Below are 25,308 nucleotides of genomic sequence, written 5' to 3'. Positions count from 1 at the left end.
CATTTCCTGTGACGCGAGCGCCTGGACTCCATTAGGCAGCAGCTGGGGGAAGAATCAACACACCAGGGAGCGGAGCGCAGCCACCGAGCGCCGAGGCGGCCGCTGCCTCCGCCGCCGCCCGCCGCCGCCGCCGCCAGCGCCGGGGCTCAGCCCCGCGGCGGGCCCCGCGCCCCCGCAGCCGCCCGCGGGGCCCCGGCGCGCCCCCCGCCGCGCTCCGAGCCGCCCGGGGGGGGGGGGAGGAAAGGCCCGGACCCTCCTGCTCCCCCTCCTCCTCTCCCTCCTCCCGCCCCGGCCCCGACCCCTCCCGCCCCCGGCCCTCTCGCCCCGACCCTCCCCCGGTCCCCGCCTCGCCCCGCCGGCTTCCCACCACGGCCTCTCTCGGCGAGGAAACTCTGGCCTCCGCTTCCTCCTCCTCCGACTCGGACGCCGGCGGAGCCTCCCCGCCCCCGCGGAAGAAACCCCGAGCCTCGGCGGCGGAGGGAGCAGGAGAGCCCGGGGCTTCGGCAGGCAGAGCAGGCCTCTCCCCTCCGTCCTCGTCGTCCTCGTCCTCGTCGTCGTCGTCGTCCTCCTCCTCCTCCTCCGTGGTGGTGGTGGTGGGACTGCCCCCGGCCGCTGCCCCCGCCGCCGCCCCCCACCGAAGTAGCGGCCACAGCCTGGTCAGCGGCAGCATCATGCAGGCCAACGGGGCAGGAGGAGGAGGAGGAGGCGGCGGCGGCGGTGGCGGCAGCGGAGGGGGCGGCGGGGGCCAGGGACAGACCCAGGAGCTGGCCTGCCTGTCGGCCCAGAACGGGGAGTCGTCCCCCTCGTCGTCGTCGTCCGCGGGGGACCTGGCCCACGCCAACGGGCTGCTGCCTTCCGCCCCCTCCGCCGCCAGCAACAATAGCAACAGCCTGAATGTCAATAACGGGGTCCCCGGCGGGGCCGCCACTGCCGCCGCCTCGGCCGCCGCCGCCGCTGCCTCCTCGGCCACCCCAGAGCTGGGCAGCAGCCTCAAGAAGAAGAAGCGGCTCTCCCAGTCCGACGAGGATGTCATTAGGCTAATAGGACAGCACTTGAATGGCTTAGGGCTCAAGTAAGTGTCCTTTCCAGGTGGCTGGTGTGGACGGACCGAGGGCCAGAGGCCGCGTGGGGGGAGGGGGGCCGGACGGAGCTCGGACCGGGAGAGCGTTCGTGCTGCAGGCCCCGGGAGGACGGGGAAGAGCAGCTGACTTGCAGGGCTTAGAGGGGAGACGGAGACAGGCGGCGGCGGGCTCGGGGAGGGGGACAGGAAGCGCGAACATTGCCCCCTGCCCGAACACCTTCGGAGCTGAATTGTCTGTCAATAAAGACAGATGCGGGAGTGTGTCTTCGCGTGGTGGGGGAGGGGTGCGTTCGAGCTGCTGGAAATAATGAACCTTGGAGGATTTGTTTTTCAAGTATATCTCAGAGGCATCTTTGTGGGACACCTCCCCACCCCCAACTATGACAGACAACCCAGGCCAACTACCAATCAGGAAAGACAATCGCCTACAAGTGTTCATGGGAACTGAGAGGCTGGGAGAATTTGGAAGGAGGTTGTGGAATAAATCTGATGGGATCGACCGAGTGAAATGCCCTGTTGATGTCATTTAAAGGCCCTTGTGTATGTGCGAGAGGCCTACCACTAACCGGTCTGAAATCCCTCTTGAATTCCAAGAGAGTGCCTGTGAGAAAGAGAACTCTGATCTGGGGAATCGTTTATTTTCAAATACAAGATCGGTGGCCTTGTGCACCTAAAAAAGGGTGAACCCACCAATCCGTATGCACAAAGGAAAAGCGAGGGGGTGGTGGAAGGTAGGACCAGAGTGGGGAGTGCCCTGGAGTCCTGATGGTGGGGTGAAGCCTAGCCAGAGGAAGACCAAATGGGGAAACATGCAGCAGTTCCTTTCCTAGCTTCAAATCCTAGGCCAAAAGCAGCTCTTAGGGCTAGCCTAGGTGTAGTTTTGGATTTACAGATTTGTTCTCCCCTGAAGGGGAAGTGAGGGTAGCACTTTTTAAAAGTGACCCAAGTATTTTGATTCTCTGGCAGACTGTGGCACTGTTTAGCTGAAAAATAAACAGAGATGAATGAGAAAGCATTGAAACATAAACACAAATAGGGAAAATTGGTGAAGATTTTAGGTATTAGAATATCTGATGAGACAAACTGCATTTGGTAGATTTTTTTCAGCTCTCAAAGAGGAATAGGTCTTTGAAAGATTTCACTTTGTTCCCTAAGGAGAAGGATTAGTATGAAAACAGATTTTGTAAATGCTAACAGAACATGTTATTGAGACAAGAAGCAAGCTGACAGCAGCAGGAGGAAATAACTCGTGACTGTTTGGAACCTACACCATAGTAAATTTGCTATTTTTAGTATAGAGAGAAAGAGAGTGATTTTTGATGCCGAATTTATTTTAATTTTGAAGATTGACCTAGTAGAATATCTGTGCAAACATCATGTCTGGATGTAAGGCCCGTCCCTGACCCAGGTCCTCTCTCTTGCTTTGTCTGGAGCTAACAGTTTCTATCTTTTGAACTGTTGTAACGTGGTTAGTAGGGAAAGCCTGGTTTTTATTTATTTAACCACTTGGTTACAACGTGTTCTTGGAGATTTTATACCTCACTAAACTTCTGAGGCGTTAAATGGTAAAAATTGGAAGACTTATTTTGAAACTGGTTTCAAGAAGGCTTTTAACCTGACTAGATAAAACTCCATGGTGGCCGTTTCAAAATGCAAGTTTGTTGAGCCAAGCACAGTTTAAAAAAAAAAAAATGATTTATTTTTTCTCCATCATGAGGTTAGCTTGAAAACTTTTGCAACTGTTTTTATGGACATGAGTTGATTTAGAAGAGTGAATCCTACAAGTTGGCCAGGTCTTTTTTACACTGTATCTCTCCTGCAGCCAGACTGTTGATCTCCTCATGCAAGAGTCAGGATGTCGTTTAGAACATCCTTCTGCCACCAAATTCCGAAATCATGTCATGGAAGGAGACTGGGAGAAGGTAAAGTAGGGCATATAGAGCTGTGTGCTGCTAAAATTATATATTGGAATGTGCATTTTGTGACATTTTTGTTTTTCTTTTATGCCAATTTTTGCAGGCAGAAAATGACCTGAATGAACTAAAGCCTTTAGTGCATTCTCCTCATGCTATTGTGGTAAGAGGCGCACTTGAAATCTCTCAAACGTTGTTGGGAATAATTGTGGTAAATACACTTTTGTTCTTAGTTTCACATTCATGCTTATTTTTATAGGTTATTGATAATCCTAGGTTTCTGTCTCTTATAAGAGATAAGGCCTAAAAATAGTTAAAGTTCATGTAATTAAGTTTGTAAACCAAGATGAGTGTTGATGTTTTAAAATTTTGAGTTTTATCTTTTTAAAATCATGTTTAGTAAATGTGTCATTTGAACCTATTTCATAAATTAAGCTTCTAAAAATTAATTGGAAGATCTTCATGCTTTCAGTGCTGTTAATAGCAGTTTTATATTTGTGGAATCAAAGCTAAATTATACTTTCACATTATTTATACTGAATGTGCTGGCAGAGGAAATGTATTTGGATGTGTGTGTATCCTATAGCCTTAAGTAGCTGGTACATGATTTGTCTTTTTTTTGTTGTTGTTTCTTTTAATCTTTGGGAATTAAGTTAATTCAAAGCAGCTCCTTTGGTGTGCTCACCATTTTCCACTCTTGCATTCCAGTTGTGTGCATTGACAATGTCCAAGTGTGTACATTGTGGATGATGCTGGTAGAGGGTTTGTGTGCAGATTTGACCATTGGGCTATACTCACAGGCCTTATTTCCCCGACAAGATCAGTTCAGTAGTCCAACCTATTAGCCTCTTTCATAAATCTTACTGAATCTTTTCTACTGGTAGGCTTTAATTCTTCTATAGATGTCAGTGAGGGAAAGGAGGAGGATAAGTTTTTCTAAGTGCCTACGATTGGAAACCATGAAGAATCAGCTGCTGGCTGCTGGCCTTTTAACTTCTAGCTGATTCATTTGTTGTCAGAAGCAGTTTCCTGTCTGGTGGGGGAGGGAAAGGAGGCCAATAGGAAGTCAAGTAGGGAAACCAGCTGTTTGTTAAATATTAGTAAATGACTACTGTTACCTTTTGATTTTTTTTTTTTTTTAATTGGGTCAAACATTAATCTTGCTGCCTTTGTAAACCTAATAGAGCCTCTTGTTTTTGTTTTTTGGCCTTTTTTTGTTGGGGGGGGAATCTTAATTACAAAAGTTTTAAAATTCATAATATAATTTTATACCATAATGTATACTTCTAGAGAATGGACCGCAGGCAAACAAGTATGAACATATAAACTAAAATTTTTACTTACTGTGGAATCAGGTGATTGATAATAAATTAACTCATGGAATGACCAGTTCCATGTGAATATTAAAAAATGAAAACACAGAAGTTAAAATAAACACCTACATTTAGAAGGATTATACATTTCTCAGCAACTTAAATTTTTCCCAATCAGTGTGTTTGGGGTTTAAAAAAAAAAGGAATCTAAGTGGATTTTAATTGGGCAGTTTCTCATAAATTACTAGCTCTGATGGAATGGAAGGTGACCCAAAAATAAAGACAGAAACTAAGTGTGTGAGTTTTGGAAGAATTGTTTACCTTTTTTAAAGCTTCACTTCAAATTGTGTTTGTAATTTAGTAGTAAAAATTTAAATAGGGTCACTTCCTATTTTTTCTTACTTGTTTATAGAAATTTAGGGCTACTGTGTTGGTTTTAGATTATGACTATCTCACCTGAAACCTTCATTAGAAGTAACATGTAAACTCAGGAAAGGCAATTTGTAGATGATGAGGAAGAGTCCTTTCTTTTTACAGCCTGTTCAGTCTATAGAACATTCCAGCATCTGATAAAATGAAGGTTAATCTCTGGCTAAGCCTCATACCATCAAACTGTTCAGGTATTTGTACAAAGAAAGGGGTTCCAGGTTTAAGATTCAGTTCAGCATTTTTTTAACCCTTCTAATTTGTGTTCAGATTTACTCCTCTCCGACTCTATCTCCAGAAAAGAACCCAATCCCAGGGTAACTGTAATAATACCATAGAAGTCAACTATTTGGGACTTTTTTTTTTTTTAGCATAATTATTTTAATTGTGTGCCCAGACACATTTGATGATTTAATCAAGTCTACAATTATATTTTCCTTTTTAAGCCTGAACATTTTTATTGACCCAATCCACTCTCTGATCTCCCCACCTACCCCCCATATTTCTTAATGATATCCAGTCAGATGGTACCAGCAATAGCAGAATTTGCTCTGGATTTTCTGGAAAGTGAGCTCCTGAATCAACATTTTTCAGTTTGGGTTCAGATGTGCTTCACCATGTCAGGGGAGTTTGGATGGGTAGTAGAGGCCAGTAATATGGGAAACTCCTCTATCTAAAATCCATAATTATCTTTTAGTATAATAGAAATGTGCTTTAAAAAAGTGTTCAAATACTAATTTCATACAGAAATGAACTACTGTTTTTTTAAAGTTAAATAGGGCTTTGAAAGCCATAGTTTAAATATAATTCATTTCCCCTTTCCTCTGAGTCATGGTTTAATTGATACAACTTGGTTATAACCCTTATTGCAGAGTTAGTCAGAACCACTCCTGAGTTAGCTGGAAGGCCCCCCATATAGTCCGTAAAGCCTTGGACTTTTCCTTCGAATAGGTCAGGACACTTCAATGGGAGGATAGGGTACAGCGGTCCCAATATTGGGTAGGATCAGGGGCGGCGCGACAGCAGCAGGACCTACCACGTGGAGCTGTCTTTCACGGTGCAGCTGGATAGTAAGAGACAGACAGACACCCTGGGCCGAAAGATGCTAGGAGATGATCAGAGAACAGAAGTGCTCTCGCAGAGGTCTCATTGGGAGCTGGGGGCAGCTATAAAGGGCAGTTTGTTTTCTCAGCCTCTTTCTTCTTTTCTTCATTTTGGAAACTTGAAGTCTTTATTTATTTATTTATTTATTTTTAAGATTTTATTTATTTGACAGACGGAGATCACAGGTAGGCAGAGAGAGAGAGAGGAGAAAACAGGCTCCCCATGGAGCAGAGAGCTCAGTGCGGGATTCGATTCCAGGACCCTAGGATCACAACCTGAGCCGAAGGCAGGGGCTTTAACCCACTGAGCCACCCAGGTGCCGCCCAACTTGTGGTCTTTAAAAAAAAAAAGGGTGGGGTCATTAAGCTCTGTCCCCAACCTCAACAAACTTCAGTTTTGCCTGATTTTTTAAAACTTTATTAACATCATTTGTGAAAGGTGTTTATTTTCTTGAAATTATGTTCACATTTTGGGAAGTGAAATGCAGTTTTACTCTCCATCCGTACCATATGTGTCAAATACAAACTGAACTGATTTTTAATAAGCATTTTATCTTTCAACCAAATCTCTAGCTGTGCTTGGCCAGCAGCCTCTCAGCTGCTGTGCACACTACCAGGATTCCATACCTGTGTGAGGTTATTCTTTGTCTTAATCTGGAAAAAATGACTCCTAGAAAAATGTCTGCACACCGTCTTTATAGTGTGCCCTGTGTGTCCAGAAATGCGTTTTGAGTCGGCTCCCCTCACAGTTTCCTTTGGCCTGCCCCCGCCCTGCCCTGTAGAAAGACAGGAGCATGTTCCAGCAGGATCTTGGTGGGGAAATAAGGGGGAAATAGCACTTGGGGCACTGTCCCTACACACACTGGAATGGGGGCTGTACCTAGGACCTCATGGTTGACACCCCCAAGAATAAATAATGGAAAATAATTTTCTCCAGATTTCTGATTGCTAAGAAAATTGAGTGGAGAAACCAAGTACACATACTGGCCAGTTCTGTGTGGCATTTAAATGAAAAAATAGTGCAGCTAAACATGATTCTCAGGTTTGAATCAGAAACACTATGTGAAATGAAAATGTGACCGTGTCAGTAGAGGGAAATCTATAAACTCTGCCTTTCATAAAGAGTATGGGTTGTTTTCGGGTGATAAAATGGGGAGGATATCCAGAAGAACTTCAGATGTAAAATCCTTTGATTCTTAAATTGTTTTACTTAGTCTTTGGTTTTTGTCACCTGATGGACATCAGAGTATTTTTTTCTTTGACATAATACAGGTTAACTTTGGGCCCCACATGCAGCAACACACTTTTCAGTGCATCTTGATAATAACCGATCTGTTTCTGAAGCGTTCATTAGTCTATCTAACTTGATGTGTAAAATTTGGTAAAGGTAGTTTTTTCTAGAGTTATAGGAGCTCATCTGATAGTTTGAAATTTTTTCTGTTCTTTAGTTACAGATTTAAGTTTAGATTACCACCAAACATATGCAGTGCATCTTACAAAAGAAGTGTTTAAATGTCGGCCTGCCTTAACTGACGGGGTTTGTTTTGTTTACTTTCCCTAGAAACCATTTTTAGAGGCTTGTAGGTAGGCCTTTGTTCTAAATACTCCCAGCTAGAAAATCTTGCAGAGAAGTTCATGGTACTCTGAAAAAATGGTCATTTCTCCACACCATTTTGGAACAATATATGTATACTTAATGTTTTACTGAGGAAGAAAAAGCTCTTGTTTGGTGTTTTCTTTTAAGTAGGTTCAAAATCTTGACCACTGTATGCCTTGGGGTCTCTAAATATGGCTGACATTTTCCATCCACTGACATCCGTACCTGCATTGTCGGCTTGCTCCAGAGCCGAAGGTAGCAGATCAGATGAAAGAGTCCCTCCGAGCAGTGGTCTTCTATTGTAGAAAAGTTTCAGCTTGATAGTCATAAGTATTTCTCCTCACAGAAAAGCTGCTAAGATCATGATGATCACTTTCCAGTTAAAAGTATCATAATAGAGTAAAGGGACATTAAAGAGTATTAGAGCCAAACACATTTCAGGAAAATACTCAGTGCGAAAGTGCTTTACCACAAGCTAGAAACAGTTTGTCCTTTTGGGAGAAACGAGTTGGTCATTTTTGCCTGTGTCCTGTAGTTAAATGCGTCAGCGAGCAGGCTATGAACAGAACACACAGAGGAATACTCCTTTTGCAAACTTTAGAGTTCAGCCTTCTGTCATAGACCTCCTAGCAAGGGCGAGGCCATTAGACTCACGCTGGCCCACTCTGTGCATGGACCTCTAGGCCTTTTGCTGGACAGCTCTTCTTCCATAAGGCACTCCTGATGCTTCGGGACCTCTTCCCCAAGCCTCTAGTTCTGCTTGGTGTTCGGCTTGCTCCTTCTGACACATTGCAGGTTTTAAGTAATTGTACTCCCATTAACCAGTGTTTCTGCCCTCTTTTCAAAACTTGTGTCATAAAATCCCTTAAAGCCCTATTGTAAGAGTCAGACTTGTAAAACAAACTTAGAATACCTGGAAGGGTTCTGAATTTTCATGCAAGAATACAATTCTAGGTGAATGTTCTAAGGGCAGAGTTCATTTTTTCCTCTGGTGATCCTTGGTTGCTAATGGTCTTACCTAATTTGAGATTATTGGTTCAAAGCAGAGTTTTATTAAGACGTGGAATTGAGCAAAGTCAACATTTAATGTACTGTGACTATATTAAACCAAAATAGTTTGAATCATCTTAAAGCGTTTTAAGAAGTGATTATCAAAGGGCATAGTAGAATGGTTTCTACTGTTCTGTTTAGGCACAAACATTTTCTGAACCTTCCGTCAGCTTCTTTCCCCTGACCGCTGCTTTCTGTCCTGTCAGAGGATGAAGTTTTTGCTGCTGCAGCAGAAGTACCTGGAGTACCTAGAGGATGGCAAGGTCCTAGAGGCCCTTCACGTTCTGCGCTGCGAGTTGACGCCCCTGAAGTACAACACGGAGCGCATTCATGTCCTCAGCGGGTAAGGACGCCACTCCGGACACTGGGTGACTCTGGATGCCGGGTGACAGAGGCACCTCCTGGTCCGACTCGGCTGCTGCTCCTCCAGGGTGGGAATCGGGCTGCGTCCCAGGACGGTGTTTGTCTGGATGCAGTCATTTAAACACATTCAGGCTGCTCTTGTCCTCCTGGGAAACAATGCATATGAGACTAGGAAGAAGAAATAGGTTATCACCATTTCATAGTCTTTCATAAAAACCTTGTGGCATCCCCTTCTGTGCAGACAGTGAGCGGAGAACCTTCCAGTGCACCACATCTGACACTCTCCCTAACGTGCACCTGTCCTTCCCCGGGTCCTTACTGAGTGAGCATATCCTGTACACGGTCTCGCTTGATCTTCATGTCCATTCTTTCCATGTCAGGGGACCAAGGCCTCGGATCCAGACCCCACATCTGTTCTCAGTCTACTTACCCCGCTAGGTCCCCTCATTCTGTGCTGCACCATCGCATACTGTTTCTGCCAGAAGCTCTCACCTCAGGTTCCAGTGTGTGTATCCAGCTGCCTCCCTGACGGTCTCCACTTGGGTGTCTCAGAGGGGCCTATCCACAATGAGCTTCTCGAATCCAGTTGTCGTCCCCACCCCCCACCCCCACCTGCTTCTCCCCTAGTTTTCCCATCTCGGTTAGCGGTAAGACCTTTGTCCAAACAAAAAACAAACCTCATCTTTGCATTTCTTAAATCTTTTAACTCTGACATGTGTTGGCCTTTCTAAAATATTCCAGATTTGTCCATTTCTCTCCATCTCCACAAATTCTGTTCTAGTGAATCCATAAACGTGTCTCCTAGAACATTAGAGTGGCCTCCCATTGCTTTCCTTCTCACTCCCTTAACTACACACAGCAGCCAGATGAATACATAAATACATAAGTAATACCATACATTAAACCATTTCTTAATGGTTTTCTTAATTTCTTTATTTAATTTTTTAATACCATACTTAAACCCTTTCTTAAAACTTCTCACTGGCTTTCTAGCCCCCTTAAATCCAGAATCTGCTCAAGCCTGCAGAGTCCCTGACCTTTTCCTGCCATCTTTTCCTTCCTTCATTTACTCTCTAGCGATATTAATGTTTCTTCTGTTCCTTAACTGGCCAAGCTGCTCACACTTCCCTTTATCTTAACTGCTCTTCCCCGATCTTTCCATAGCAGGCTACTAGGTGCTCAGGCCCCAGCTTGAATATCCTCCCCTAAAACCACCTACCAGGCATTCTCTTGTCATGTCACTGTTAATTTTTTCTTTATATCATTTTTTATTACATGATATGGCTCCGGCCTCTAGAACAACATTGACCCATAATAAGTTTTCAAATACAAAATAATGGACAAAACAGTGGACCCGAGGAGGTGTTGTAAGGTTCATTTTTAGGATTTTTGAGGAAAAGGAAACTGAACCTCAGAGAAGTGAAGTAACCAGTCTGCCTGGTAAAGCAGAAGCCCGGCTTCCAAGCCTTATCTGATTGATGGCTGAGTCGTGGTCTGCGTGCACGGCATCTTCAGACACTGGAGCATGCTGAGTATGTTATGTCTATAGTTGACAGACTACCTGGTTCTGTTTATCTCCTTAATAAGGTGTCTGATTTCTCTGTCACCTAAAGACCATTCCCATGACGATTTTTTTCTTGCTCTGGTAATAGAACATGTAACTTAATCACCTAGTTTTGATTCCGAAATGAACTTCGCCCAGTTTGTCCCTTGACTGTTTCCCATAAGGAAGTTGCGTAAAGATGGCCAGATGTGGAGTTGGCATGAGGACCTAGAGGTTTTTCCCACTGGCATAGCATCTTTTCAGTCATGCCACGCAGCTTCCCATAAACAGACATTCTTGTGAAACCCTTAAGGTGTAATGTGTATTTTCGAAAGTGGCAAAAGCAATCATAGGTGTCTTTAGCCAAATTTAAAAAGTGAACAATATTTCTCTGAAATTGCTGATAATAAATTTTACCCCCAAAAAAGTTATTTTAGAAACCAATAGTTTTGCAATACCTGGCTTCTTTTATATTTTGTATATTCAGTCAGGTTACTCACGCCATTAAAACAAAGTAAGTTCTTATCAGCTAAGACACCATACACTAAGTAAATTGCAAGAGAGCAGGTAGTTCTCTGCTCCAGGGTAAGAGGTGAGTAACTTACTCAATGCTGAATGCAGTTTGCTTCATGCAGGTGAGAAAAAGAGAAGGTGACACTCAAATCAACTGAGAGGCTTCTCATACTTATAAGCTCTACCTATATATCAGGTAGTGGACCAAGTACTTCGTATACTCTTAGTTAATCCTTACTTCCCTATTTAATACCCTTTTTACAAGTGAGAAGAACAGGTCTGAGAACAGAGTACCAGACAAAGTAGGACTCGCCAGGTCTAATCTCCATGTCTGAATAATGCCTTCACTTCTTTTACGTTGAAAGCCCGTTCTTCTCTAAGAAGAGCCAGAGCAAGGTCAGGGTCACACTCCCAGCAGAGGGCCTCATGTTTTCTCCAGAACCCATGACTTTTTAGCATTTATGCCTCCTTCGGCACAGTGATGAAACAGTTCCCAGAGTTTCTGCTTTGGGATCTCAATCCCTTTCACAGGATGACCCAAGGATGATTATCCAGTTGTACCATTTCTTGAGTGACACTTATGATAAACTCTTGCAGGTATGTTGTTTTTGTTTAACTTATTATAAATGTCTTTGAAGGGTTTTTTGTCTTTTTTTTCTTTTTTTAAGATTTTATTTATTTATTTGACAGAGATCACAAGTAGGCAGAGCAGCAGGCAGAGAGAAAGGGGGAAAGCAGGCTCCCTGCTGAGCACAGAGCCCAATGCAGGGCTTGATCCCAGGACCCTGAGATCATGACCTGAGCCAAAGGCAGAGGCTTAACCCACTAAGCCACCCAGGTGCCCCCGGAAGTGTTTTTTTTTTCTTATCTGAGGTTTGGCGGGGGGAGTCGTTTTCCTCCTGAGAAGTAAGTCAGTTAGCATAGTAGTTAGAGCAAGTTTTGCAGCTAAAAATGTCTGAATTCAAGCCCTCTTTTTTTTATTTATTCATTTTTTTTTTCAGCATAACAGTATTCATTGTTTTGTACCACACCCAGTGCTCCATGCAATCCGTGCCCTCTCCAATACCCACCACCTGGTTCCCCCAACCTCCCACCCCCCGCCCCTTCAAAACCCTCAGATTGTTTTTCAATCTCCCCTTGTCCTCCATGCTATTTGTTATGCTCCACAAATAAGTGAAACCATATGATAATTGACTCTCTCTGCTTGACTTATTTCACTCAGCATAATCTCTTCAGTCCCATCCATGTTGCTACAAAAGTTGAGTATTCATCCTTTCTGATGGAGGCATAATACTCCATAGTGTATATGGACCACATCTTCCTTATACATTCGTCCGTTGAAGGGCATCTTGGTTCTTTCACAGTTTGGCGACCATGGCCATTGCTTCAAGCCCCTTTTTTGCGTCTTCACCCTCACCCGGTTACTCAGGCTTTCTGGGCCTTGGGTGGTTCGTTTGTGAATCAGCCTGCCAGTGCTGGCCTCAGCCAGGATATTGGTGCCCAGCCAGTAGAGTAGTACACATTGAGTGCTTGGGGCTGAGCCTGGTGTGTTGTGAGAGCGGTGTACGCAGCATGACGTGGGCTGGCAGGAGAGGGGACGGACGTGTTTTACTAATGTGATCATATGTCTTGACAGTAACATTATATACTTGGTAATGGTGCTTTATTAATCTTAGAAATAAATACATCCACATGCTGGGGTGTGTTAATGAATTGAGTCCACTGTAGAAATTGTTTCTTGGTATGTATTTCTTAGTAAAAACTTGATATATGTTTCTTAGTAAAAGTATGGTTAAAATTTTTCAATTATGAAAAATTATATTATTATTATTATCATTATTATTGTCATTATCATTATGTTACCCAAGGAAAAGGGTTTGATATTTGGTGCTTTCTCTATCCTGTTTTTAGGTATCTGATGTGTAGCCATGCAGAAGACCTACGTGCAAAAGCAGAATGGGAAGGCAAAGGAACAGCTTCCCGATCCAAGCTGTTGGACAAACTGCAGAGTAAGAGTCTTACCTTTTGGTGTTTCTGTGTTTTCTCTTAATTAGAAATAGATACTATGAATTGATCAGGAAGACTTGCATCCAGACATGCTCTCAGTGAGCGGCTATGTAGGGAAGAAGGGAAAATCCATTAAGCCCTTTAAAGTAAAGGTTTCCAGATTCTGCCTTGGAGTCTGAGAAGCAGCTTACCTCCCTGTGAGTCAGAGGAGAGGGTCCCAGAGCAGTTCTCCCTTCATTTATACTATGCGGTGATGTTCCAGTTAAGATTTTATTGGGTGAGAAGGGCTGTGGTTGGAGAGAAAAAATACAGAAGCCAGAAATGTAATCTACAGGTGTTTTAAATAGTTATTGATTTCAGTAAGAAGGCCCAGGTTTATATAAACTGTCTTCCTTTCCACCCTCCCCCCAGCTATGATATACATAACTTCCAGATTAGGGGTTTTATTTTTGCTACTTTTATACTTCTATTTTACACACTTTTATAGAGAAAACATTTTTTTTATTCCCTCTCCTATTAAATCATGTTATTCTATGTGTTTCCCGTTGGGGTATGGCAGTAGAGATCCTAAGAATCAGAAAACTGTGTGGTGGGGGAGGTGTGAGGCCTGGAAGGATTGGAAGAGATGGCTATCCACGTCAAAGCACCAGTCGTTCCCTGAGTTTTCACAGGATCCTTGGCATTAGAAGCAATCTGATGAGACCTGGCGCTTATCCCGCCTCGTCAGCTGGCCCTTTGTTGTGGGGAGGTTCCTCTTACACTGTTAGGGATGCATGGTATCTCCAGGACATAGTCTTCTGCAGATTTGCTCTTCATCATCATTGGCTTTTGGGGGGGTTTTTTTGGTAATAGGATTTTTTGGGCAGGGGGTTGCTTTGTGTTTTTGGAAATTAACATACAAAGTAAAGCCCTCCTGTCTCCATTTTGTGGTAACATAACTGTAGCTGCTGTTCCCACTGTGTCCCCTCCCATCACTGCTCTAAGGGACATGAGATTTCTAGGGCAGGGGCAAATGGAACAGAAGGGGGGTGAATAAAGGTTATACTGTCTTGGTTTTTTTAATGTTTATTGTTATTCCTTTTCTTAAAAATGTCTTCTCTTACAGCGTATTTGCCACCATCAGTGATGCTCCCCCCCCGGCGTTTACAGACCCTGCTGCGGCAGGCAGTGGAACTACAAAGGGATCGGTGCCTATATCACAATACCAAACTTGATAATAATCTAGATTCTGTGTCTCTGCTTATAGATCATGTTTGTAGTAGGTAAGAGACAAACTTCTTCTATAGTTTACAGACTCAGTATGAACTCGGTTAAAATGTTCCTTTTTTGGAACTTTGTCCTCTTGCTGCAAAACCATTCATGTCCAATCTAGCATTCCTGGGCAGAATTAGAACTTCCTGAAGTGGACACTTTCAGAGAATTTGGCTTGTGTTTGTGTAGCAGACCGCATCTCAAGATGGGAAGCTGGAAAGCTGAGCTTTCCTTTCTCATCTGGGTATCGGTTGGTCATTTGGTCTCTCTGGCCATCTTTGTAAGGGCTTATGAGTGGTGTTGGGCAGGGACGCCAGCAGCCAGAGGCTCTGCTGTCCTTGGATGCCAGGAGTCATAGAGTGACTTTTTCTGGACCTTATGGCTATTTTGACAATGGCCCTGATTATTTTCTGCCCATAAAGATGATGGAAATACTTGGTTCTTCATGGAAGTTCTGCTTTTTAGTAGAACCTGCCCTCTAAACTAAAAATGGTTAGAATAACAGGCAGTAACTTTCTGGGTTGGGTTTTGTTACTAACCCTGTCTATGTCCATAATTCAGCTCCGCCTTAGATATTGGGAGTAATAATGTTCCTGCTATTTTGATAACAATCTCCAAAACTAAAGCCAAACTTCAATTTTTTAAGATACTGAAAATTAATTCTGAAATGTTTCAGACTTCAGAAGGGAAATGATTTGGGTCTGGTGAACCGCACATGAACAGTTGTAGTACACATGCCAGTTTCTTTAGTAAAAATTCATGGACGAAGTACTGAAAGTGGTATAAGCAGGCAGGACCAGAGTGTAGACCACATGCAGCCTTTGGAAACAACCATAGATGCTTTGTGCGTGAGCGCTGTGACTGCGGGTGACATGGAGGAAGTGTGCACAGACTGCTTCCCAAGTGGTTGAGTTCCTACCTCTCCCTCCCCAAATGCAGTGAAAACCTGAGGATGATTGGTGGAGCTCTTGGCTTAAAGTGACTAAGTGCCATTCATCTTAACGTATTGGGTAGTAACATGGTTTATGTCTTAAATGTTCTAAAACAGGGACACCTGGGTGGCTCAGTGGGTTAAAACTTCTGCCTTCGACTCAGGTCATGATCCCGGGTCCTGGGATCGAGCCTCACATCAGGCTCTGCTCAGTGGGGAGCCTGCTTCCCTTCCTCTCTCTGCTTTGCCTCTCTGCCTGTCAAATAAATAAATAAATAATTTTTTAAAAAGTGTCCTAAAACAAAGTCAGCAGAGATCCTTTTCCTTTTTATCTTTTTTGTTGTTGTTGTTCTTAACTTGCTTATGAGAGTTTTTAAATCTTTTCATTTGAGTTGAATTAGAGGTAGGAGATACTAGATTAAAAGGATATATGGCTTCATCCTTCATAGCTCCTTTAGGGAACCTGAGACCAGTGTTGAAATTAAGGCAGATGTGACCCCAGACATCTTCTGGTTCCTCAGTGTTGCTGGTGGAGTGCCTTAGAGAGTATTTAGGGTAGACCTTAGGATTCAGGGGGTGTCGGTGGAAACTGAAATTGAGGAGAATGTGACCTACGTGTTTGCTGAATGCCTTGATTTCTGTTACAGTATCTGTGAAAGGAGTGATGGAAAATGTGTAGTCTGACTTTTTCTAGCTCAGAACAGGGACCAGCCTCTCCGGTAAAGCTGTGTAGAAAGCACTCCTGAAGATGGCATTCATGCTCTTCACAACTAACTGGTGATAGGCAGGTCTTCCCCATTATCTTTTAAAAACGGTACAAAACTTTGACTGTGCTTCTGCAAGTCACCACTGCACGCACGCATGCACACACACACACACCTGCCTTAGAGACTGCTGCTTGAAGTAATGCCCTTCTGTGCATTCACAATATCTGTGTCCTTCACTCTTGAGATTTCTGCAGCCAACACAACACCACGGCTGTTGCTGCTGTTGGCGAGGAACAACTTCTTTATTAAATCCAGTGACTGTTCTCCAGCCTACATCTAGACCTTTCTATAGCATTTCACTGCTTTGCCATGAAACTGTTTGTTTGACTTCAAAAACATTGCAGCCTCTGTTTCACTGTTGGCTGCTTCTCAGGCTCCTCCTCTGTACCTGTCTCTTCAATAAGGATGTGTTCCAAAAGGTTTCTCTGTCTTCCCACACTCCTCCTCTAGGTTCTCATGTAGGCCGGGACTGGGCTAGCTCCACAGCGTTGATTTCCTAAGCCTTCGATCTTCATACAACTATGTGTTTGGCTCAAGGACCTTAAACGAAACATAGCAGAAGTAGAACTCCCCTTTCCTCCTGCTGTCCCCATAAAGTCTGCTTTTCTTTTTGGATTCCCAATCTCTGTGAGGGGCTGCCATCTCCTCTGCCTGTCGGAGTGAGACCCTGAGGGAGGGACATGTTGGGCAAGTAGGTAGTGTGCACAGTCTCTGCAGATGTTGTTGAACTAGAAGAAGAAAACCTGAATGTGATTTAATTCCTAGTATTCCACTTTCATCTAGAGATCTTCAAAAGAAAAGTTGATGTTTTTTAATATCTGCTTTATTCCCTTATAGAAATTAGATTAGCATTGAAACTAGAAAACTCTATTTTTGTAAAGTAATTCTTAGCATTGAAATCTAAATACCAAGTTTTCTCTCTCCTCTGGAGAATAGAGAATTGATTATGAATAAGTGAACTGTAACTTTTTAAAACCCTAATCAGCACTGATGGGTTTTCATTAGATTGTGTATTATTTGTATTTTTCCACAGTGTATGCATATATTTGGTTAAATTTACGGGGTTTTTTTCACCAGCAACCAGTGGAAGGATGTTTCCATAGGTAACTTTATAGTATTCGTTTCTTAGTAAAGAATTGTTAAGAAATATTTATGAAAACTTGAAATGTTAAGATTCGGTTTAATTAAAATACAGTATTCGCTTTCATTTGGGAAGGTACTGATATTTTTAAATTTATTTGAAAACAAAGTCAGCGACTTTGATTTGTATACATCTAAAATTAGGCTTTTAATAAACTGGGTCTTTTTTTTTTTTCAAAGATTTAAGTAATAAACATAATGTTAATTTAAATACCCTTTTAATAAGACTTTCAGTTACAACTCATTGTCAGTAGACTAGGTGACTTGTGCCCTCAATTCTGATTATGAAATGGTCCTTCCTTAAGAACATTTTGCTACTCTGACTTTAGATATATCTTTTCATTCATGATCAGTTTTACCCATTTGAATTATTGTGTATTTTGTGCCTAAATATAAAGTGTTTCTCACTTGGTAAAAGACATCATTATTGATTACTATCCATAAGAGGCAGAAAAACATTGTTGATACTGAAAGTACTACTTTGACTGAAATTTTATCCAACAGAGTCTTGAAAAAGGCAATGATATTTAAGGGGCCCCTGGGTCGCTCGGTGGGTTAAGTAAGCCTCTGCGTTCAGCTCAGGTCATGGTCTCGGGGTCCTGGGATTGAGCCCCACTTCAGGCTCTGCTCAGCAGGGACACTGCTTCCCTCTCTGTCTCTCTGCCTGCCTCTCTGCCTACTTGTGATCTCTCTCTCTCTCTCTCTCTCTCTGCCTACCTTTGTGCCTACTTATGATCTATCTCTCTCTGTCAAATAAATAAAATCTTTTTTTAAAAAATGATACTTGAAAGAAAACTGGTGTTGGAGAATCAGCCATAGATTTAAACCTAATTCAGTTACCAGTTTATGATTTGTTAAGTTACTTGCCCTCTTCGAGCCTCATGAAGATGGAGATAGTATTGCGAGGTAGTTTTGAGAATTAGCAGTACTATTTATAAAGGTGTAGCACAGGGCTTGGCCTATCTAGAACATTAATAAATGTCAACTGGTATTGATTCTGTTTAAGTTCACGTATAGAATAATAATTTAAAATTAAAGCAATTTTAAAGTTAAAGCAATTTTTAGACAATCTGAAAATTGAATGTAGCCTCCAAATAGCCAAGTGCTAAAGTAGATGTGTGTATGTGCCAGAAAAGGTAAATAATAATTTAGTTTTGAATATATATTATTTATAGGCTAGTGAATTGATAAAATAAATTTTTAAATTATAGATTGGGGAAAAAACAGGGAAGATCATTTTTCAGGATAAACTTAAAAGTTTATCAAGTCATGGGGATGAAAAGTACAGCATAGGTAATCTAGTGGATGATACTGTAATGCACTGTGGTGTGTGTTCTGTGTGTGTATAGAGTGGTAGAGTACTATTGTATAGCGGAAACTGATGTACTCTTACATGTCACCTGTATTTTGGTTCAAAAGAGAAACCTTTGTGGGGTTCCTGGATGGCTCAGTCAGTTAAACATCCACTTCCTGGTTTCCGCTCAGGTCATGATCTCGGAGTCGTGAGATTGAGCCCCATGTTGGACTCCACGCTCACCACAGAGTCAGCTTGTGATTCTCTCTCCCTCTGCCCCTTCCCCCCACAAGAAAGAAAAGTTTATCCACTAATGTTCAAATAACTTTTCTATGATCGCAGAGATTCTAGTAGAGGACTATACTATCCAAAAAGTAGCCACTGATTACATGTAGCCATTTAAATTCAAACATAAAGAAATTAAAGTTAGATTTACTGATCCTGTTCCTCAGGTGTCCTGGATACATTTCAGTGCTCAGCAGCATGCACAGCCAGGGCTTCTGGGTTAGGCAGTTTGGCATGTTAACCTTCCAAAGTCAGTGCAGGAAGCTCTAAGGAAGGCTGCTGCCATCGAGTTGGAGGATAGAAGGGGGTTTGTTTGTTTGTTGTTGTTTTAATAAGATTTTTATTTATTTATTTGTTTGACAGACAGAGATCACAAGTAGGCAGAGAGGCAGACAGAGAGAGGGGGGGAAGCAGGCTCCCCGCCAAGCAGAGAGCCCGATGTGGGGCTCAATCCCAGGACCCTGGGATCACGACCCGAGTCAAAGGCAGGGGCTTTAACCCACTGAGCCACCCAGGCACCCCTGTTGTTGTTGTTGTTGTTTTTTAAGATTTATTTATTTATTTGACAGAGATCACAAGTAGGCCGAAGCAGGCTCCGCACTGAGCAATGAGCCCGACTCGGGGCTTGATCCCAGGAACTGGGATCATGACCTGAACCAGAGGCAGAGGCTTTAACCCCCTGAGGCACTTAGACACCTCATTTTGTTGGGGTTTTTTGGTTTTTTTTTAAAGATCTTATTTATTGGGGCACCTGGGTGGCTCAGTGGGTTAAAGCCTCTGCCTTCAGCTCGGGTCATGATCTCAGGGTCCTGGGATCAAGCCCTATATCAGGCTCTCTGCTCAGCAGGGAGCCTGCTTCCTCTTCTCTCTCTGCCTACTTATGATCTCTCTCTCTCTGTCAAATAAATAAATAAAGTCTTTAAAAAAAAAAAAAAGATCTTATTTATTTATTTGACGCACAGAGAGCACAAGTAGGCAGAGCAGTGGGGGAAGCAGTCTCCCTGCTAAGCAGAGAGCCCAATGCAGACCTTGATCCCAGGACCCTGAGACCATGACCTGAGCCTAAAGTAGAGGCTTAACCCACTGAGCCACCCAGGCGCCCCAGAATAGTTTTTAAAAGTGGGTTTACACATGGTTTGAAAAATGCTTCCTGGAAACAGTCAGTCGTGATCCTCTTTCCTCTCAGAGCCAGAGTCATAGAGTTCATTCCCTTAATCTAGAGTAGCAGCGGCCACTGAGGGCATGCCAGCGGGGACTTGGGCTCCATGTAAATGCTCCACGTGCCTCATCTCATTCTGGTATGTCCCCGTACAGAGATTCCATAAGGCAGCTACCGTTCTCTTTAGTTTATGGTTGGAAAACTTGAGACTTGGATTGAATGGGGTTCCTTGTTTCTGGGAAACGACCTAGTTAGTGGCTGAGTCAGGATTTGAACCTAGGTCTCTTACTCTGCTGTCCCTGCTCTTAAGGCTTTATTCTTAGTCCCTGCAGCCCCTTCCCTCTGTTGCACTTCTTCTCTGCTTGCACCGAAGTATATCAGTAATCACTTGTATCTGTTGCGTTCCAGGAATCGTAGATGTTTTTCTCGTCCTTAGAAGAACCCTGTTAGGTGTATATTACTCTCCTTTTCTAGACAAGGGAACTGAGGCTCAGGAGTGAAATAACTTGGCGAAGACGTGAAAGCTTGTGACCCAAGCTTGTCCAAGGGGAGTGCCTTGTCTCTTTTTGTTAAGTCAGGTTGCTTTTATGTAAATAAAAATGCACATTCCTCATGATGCCAGCCAACTTAAACAAACCTGAAACCTGATTATTAAATTTTATTTATATGAGTTGACTTTAATCAGACGAAAATTTCTGTGATGGACACATACTTTTTTACTCTTGTTTAATCTTGAGAAGGGAAAAAAGAATAAATTGTACATTGAACCAGACTTCAGATTACTGATTTCCCCTAAGATTGCCTTGACTGATGTTGTAATAATCTTTTTTCAACATACCACTGTAAACTTGATAAAGATCTGCAAAGCATTCATATCTTATTTTAAAGTTTTTGTGTCTAAAGAAGTTTCATTTTTTTCACCTTTTTCATTATTAGATTACTCTATTTTGAAAGAATAACTATGTGTGGACTTCTTTGTTTTAGGAGGCAGTTCCCATGTTATACTCAGCAGATACTTACGGAGCATTGTAATGAAGTATGGTTCTGTAAATTCTCCAATGATGGCACGAAACTAGCAACAGGATCGAAAGATACCACGGTTATCATATGGCAAGTTGATCCGGTAGGTACTCTAGTGTGCGTGCGTGTGTATGTGTGTGTGTGTTTGTAGACTACAAAAGGGTAATTCATCTAAAACCTAATTACATAGGTTTTAAGTGTGCATATGTAAGTGTCTTCTTTTCTAAGAGCATCTCACTGTCATTTTTGTCATGTCTTACCTCTTCCTGTGTTTTCTAGATGGCATATATAGATAGATACAGAGTGTGTGCTGGTGATTGTGTTCATAATCTGTGTGTGCACAGTCTGGTTTGGTCCTCAGAATACCTCTGTGGGGCACTCACGTCTCTTGTTTTCAGATCCGGAAACTGAGGTAGATGTTAAGTGCCCAGGCTGTCCAAGCTAATGAGTGGTACAGGTAGACCCAGATCCAGGAAGAGCTGTACTTCAGACCTACTGCTCTTCATGCCCCTTGCCAGTTTGTACCTTTGTTGTTAATATTCAATTTACCATTCTGTCACAAGGTCGGAAGGACTCATTACTGTTTGCCTTCTGAAATCTTTCATTGTCTTGTGTAATTTTTTTTTTTTTAATTTCACAGAGATCACAAGTAGGCAGAGAGGTAGGCAAAGAGAGAGGGGGAAGCAGGCTCCCTGCCGAGCAGAGAGCCCCATGCGGGGCTTGATCCCAGGACCCTGGGATCATGACCTAAGCCAAAGGCAGAGGCTTTAACCCACTAAGCCACCCAGGCGCCCCTGTCTTGTGTGATTTGTGGAACTTCTGTTAAATAACCCCTCTACCTTATATACAAAAAATACTGCATTTTGGATTTAAAATTCTGAGTTCTCTCTAAAATCAGATTTTTGTCATTGTTTATAATAAGATGACCTACAGATTTGTAGAAAAAAGTATTTCTGTTTCTTTTAGCCAGTGGGACACTTATTGACCTATCAAAAGAAGTACATGCCTCTAAATAAGTTAAGGAGAAATATTTGGTGTAAATCATAACTAAGTAATCTTATTTTAAAAATTTAGAATTAGGGGCTCCGTAGATTAAGCCTCTGCTTTCAGCTTAGGTCATGATCTCAATCAAGCCCTGGGATCAAGCCCCACATCGGGCTATCTGCTCAGCAAGGAGCCTGCTTCCCCCTCTGCCTCTGCCTACTTGTGATCTCTCTCTCTCTCTGTCAAATAAATAAAATCTTCAAAAAAAAAATTTTTTTTAATAGAATTAGAATGTAATATTTGTCCCAAATAAAGTCGTGGACTTTTTACATTTAAAAAAAAAATAGACAGGGGCACCTGGGTGGCTCAGTGGGTTAAAGCCTCTGCCTTCGGCTCAGGTCATGATCCCAGGGTGCTGGGATCGAGCCCCACGTCGGGCTCTCTGCTCAGTGGGGAGCCTGCTTCCTCCTCTCTCTCTCTACCTGCCTCTCTGCCTACTTGTAATCTCTGCCTGTCAAATAAATAAATAAAATCTTTAAAAAAAAAAAAATAGACAAAATGGGCCATAGAAAGAAATGTTTTTTAAAAAGAATGGTCAGGGGACAGGTGCAGGGCACTGGGTGGCTTGGGTGGTTAAGCATCTGCCTTTAGCTCAGGTCATGGTCTCATGGTCCCAGAATTGAGTCCTGCCTCGGGCTCCCTGCTCAGCAGGGAGCCTGCTTCTCCCTCTGCCTTTGCTGTTCCCCGTGCTCTCTGACAAATAAAATGGTTAAATAAAAAAGAATCAAAGGTGCCTAGCTGGCTCAGTCAGTAGAGCATTTAATTCTCAATCTCTGGGTTGTGAATTCAAGCCCCTACACTGGGTATAGAGTTTCCTTTAAAAAAAAAAAATCGAGGGACGCCTGGGTGGCTCAGTTGGTTAAGCAGCTGCCTTCGGCTCAGGTCATGATCCCAGCGTCCTGGGATTGAGTCCCACATCGGGCTCCTTGCTCAGCAGGGAGCCTGCTTCTCCCTCTGCCTCTGCATGCCATTCTGTCTGCCTGTGCTCGCTTTCTCCCCCCCCCTCTCTCTCTGATAAATAAATAAAAATCTTTAAAAAAAAAAAAATCGAGTTGAGAACATACCTCAGTTTTTGTGTACCTGTAATATCCTATGAATGATGAAAGGTAGTAAGACCTGTTCTTTGCCATGAAGTAGGCGTTCTTTCCTTGTACCATGTAGTACTCTGACACTCATGGCTCTAGGGACAACCCCCCCAGAGTAATGTTGTTTAATGCTTAAAACATGTAGTAAACCCAAGTGGGATAATATTAATTATCTAGGAAACCCAATTATTGAAATATAGTTATTAAATAGTAAAAAAACAAATCCAGTATAACAATTATGTTGCACTTTTTTTTTTTTTAAGATTTTATTTATTTACTTAACAGAGAGAACATGAGCAGAGGGAGGTATAGAGGGAAAGGAATACTCCCCACTGAGCAGGGAGCCTGACGCAGGACTCGATCCCAGGACCCTGGGAACATGACCTAACCCAAAGACAGACACTTAACTGACTGAGCCACCCAGGCCCCCGCCATGTTGCTTTTTTATTAACACATTAAACAGCAAATTCTAGCAAGAGCTCTAACCAGCATCAAATTTTTTTTTTTTTAAGATTTTATTTATTTATTTGACAGACAGAGATCACAAGTAGGCAGAGAGGCAGGCAAAGAGAGAGAGGAGAAAGCAGGCTCTCCAAGGAGCGGAGAGCCCGATGTGGGGCTCGATCCCAGGACCCTGGAATCATGACCCGAGCCGAAGGCAGAGGCTTTAACCCACTGAGCCACCCAGGCCCCCACCACCATCAAATTTTGAAGTAGTGATGAGCATAAAGATTTTGAGATAGCTGCAATAGCTGTGATATTATATGAAAATACTGGAGACTTCTATATTAATAGTCCCCTGATAATATAGAAGGTGATGCACCTGTGTCTCACCTGGTGCCACTTTGTCTATTGCCTTCATTCAGGACTGAAGGAAATACTGAATTTCAGCCAGAAATAGAGATGTGCATTTGTCCTCAAATTTAAGTTCAAGAATCCCTGCCTCTTCCCTAAGTGACTGCTTGTAGGCTGCAGAGTGACATCTGGGAAAGGAACACACGATGTAGAAAGGGAAGTAATTTACACCCTGAAGTACGTTTCACACAGGATGTGCAGAGTATTGTGAAAGTGCAGAATGCTGCCCAGGTGAGAGCACCTGGTCTGAGCCTTGACAGGCACAACAAAGGTGGGGACAGGAGAGGGCATTCTGGGAAGGGAGGGATCTTGCCCTCCCCCACCGTCAGATAAGAGAATAAGATGAGTAAGGCAAAGAGTGGGAAATTAGACTAGAGAAACAGTGTGGATCTAGTTGTGGCCTCTGAACACTGTTCTGAGGAGTTGTATTTTAGCAATTATTTGCAAGATACCTGAACAGAAAGCATACTAAACTGTGCTTTATTACAATTTCTTTTGGCAGCAGTATATAACCATGCCCTTCGCTTAGCACATATTTATTGAGCACAAGCTTACGGTGAGGCTTTACCACAAGTTCATAACAATTACAGAGTAATTGTTCTGTGATGGGTGCTACAGGGGCTCAAAAGAGAAACCCATTGGAACTGGAAAGTAAGACAAGTGAGTCCTAACAGAAGGAGTCAGCTATTACCGAGGCAAACCAGTTAGTACTGTCCCCTGCAGGACATGGGAAAGGAAAACGTGGCTGGCATTTGGGCAGTCTCGGGGTTATAGTGCAGTGTAGGAGATGAGGTTAGCAGAGTTGGAGGCCACCAGTCCAGGAGGATCTGGTGCACTTGGCTAAGGAGTTTAGACCAGAGTGCCTTTGTCAGAGTAGGTGTTAGGAGTAAAGGGCTTTTATGGCCAGTTTAGCTTGGGAAACGTAGAGTTAATGCTTTCACTCCAATCTGAGATGCCATGGATTTGAGAGTTTAGTATGATAGTATTTTATTATGTCAAATACTCTTTGGAAAAACTTATAAGAAAATTGGTGATCTTTTTGAGTATGTGTGTTTTGTGTATGTGTTTTAATGGATGAAAAGCAACACATGGAGAAGGACATTAAAATTTGAGGTAATGGATACATCTGGTAGCTCAGTTGGTTAAGCATCTGACTCTTGACCTCAGCTCAGGTCATAGGATCGAGCCCCAAGTTGGGTCCCATACCTCCTTAAAGAAGAAAAAAAGATTTGAGGTGATGTGATCCCAAAACAGGTTTCTTTTAACAGGTTTTTTTTACCTTTGCTCCGCAAAAACATTTTGCCCATTCTCTGACCCAGAATCTGAGCACAGTTAAGTGGATTCCATGAACATGGTATTTCCACTTGACATAGGTTAGTGTAGAGACACTGTACTTGTGAAGATCTAGCATTCATATCCCCATTTATTTTCAGCTTTAGTTTTTTACAGGATTATATTAATGTGCTGAATTAGTGTTTTAGTTAAATACTTCTGAGGTCATTTATCATCAGTTTAGAAGAGACTGTGTGTGTCCGAAGCACCACTGTGACTGAGCCCATCCCAAAGCC

General features: G+C 42.9%; 1 protein-coding gene across 4 annotated transcripts in view; it reads left to right on the top strand.

Annotated features, from left to right (window-relative positions):
* Positions 1 to 274: 274 nt before the first annotated feature.
* The window catches only part of WDR26 (WD repeat domain 26), a 43,583-nt gene continuing 18,549 nt past the window's right edge, over positions 275 to 25,308 (top strand). Inside the window, exons 1-7 of one of the 4 annotated variants that reach the window (XM_013061150.2) lie at positions 275 to 1,072; positions 2,904 to 3,003; positions 3,101 to 3,157; positions 8,690 to 8,826; positions 12,814 to 12,911; positions 14,015 to 14,171; positions 20,721 to 20,859. In XM_013061150.2, the coding sequence (XP_012916604.2) occupies positions 672 to 1,072; positions 2,904 to 3,003; positions 3,101 to 3,157; positions 8,690 to 8,826; positions 12,814 to 12,911; positions 14,015 to 14,171; positions 20,721 to 20,859 (1,089 nt within the window). In that variant the 5' untranslated portion in view covers positions 275 to 671. Of the gene's footprint in view, positions 1,073 to 2,903; positions 3,004 to 3,100; positions 3,206 to 8,689; positions 8,827 to 12,813; positions 12,912 to 14,014; positions 14,172 to 20,720; positions 20,860 to 25,308 lie in introns of all 4 variants that reach the window. The other 3 variants (XM_013061151.2, XM_004761889.2, XM_013061152.2) reach the window with 3 other exon arrangements.

The sequence above is a fragment of the Mustela putorius genome, unplaced genomic scaffold (genome assembly GCF_011764305.1).
Source record: "Mustela putorius furo isolate JIRA1106 unplaced genomic scaffold, ASM1176430v1.1 tig00003942_pilon_pilon_pilon, whole genome shotgun sequence".
Taxonomy (NCBI): domain Eukaryota; kingdom Metazoa; phylum Chordata; class Mammalia; order Carnivora; family Mustelidae; genus Mustela; species Mustela putorius.
The sequence above is the reverse complement of the archived record's forward strand: the minus strand, read 5'-3'. Positions and strand labels throughout refer to the sequence as shown.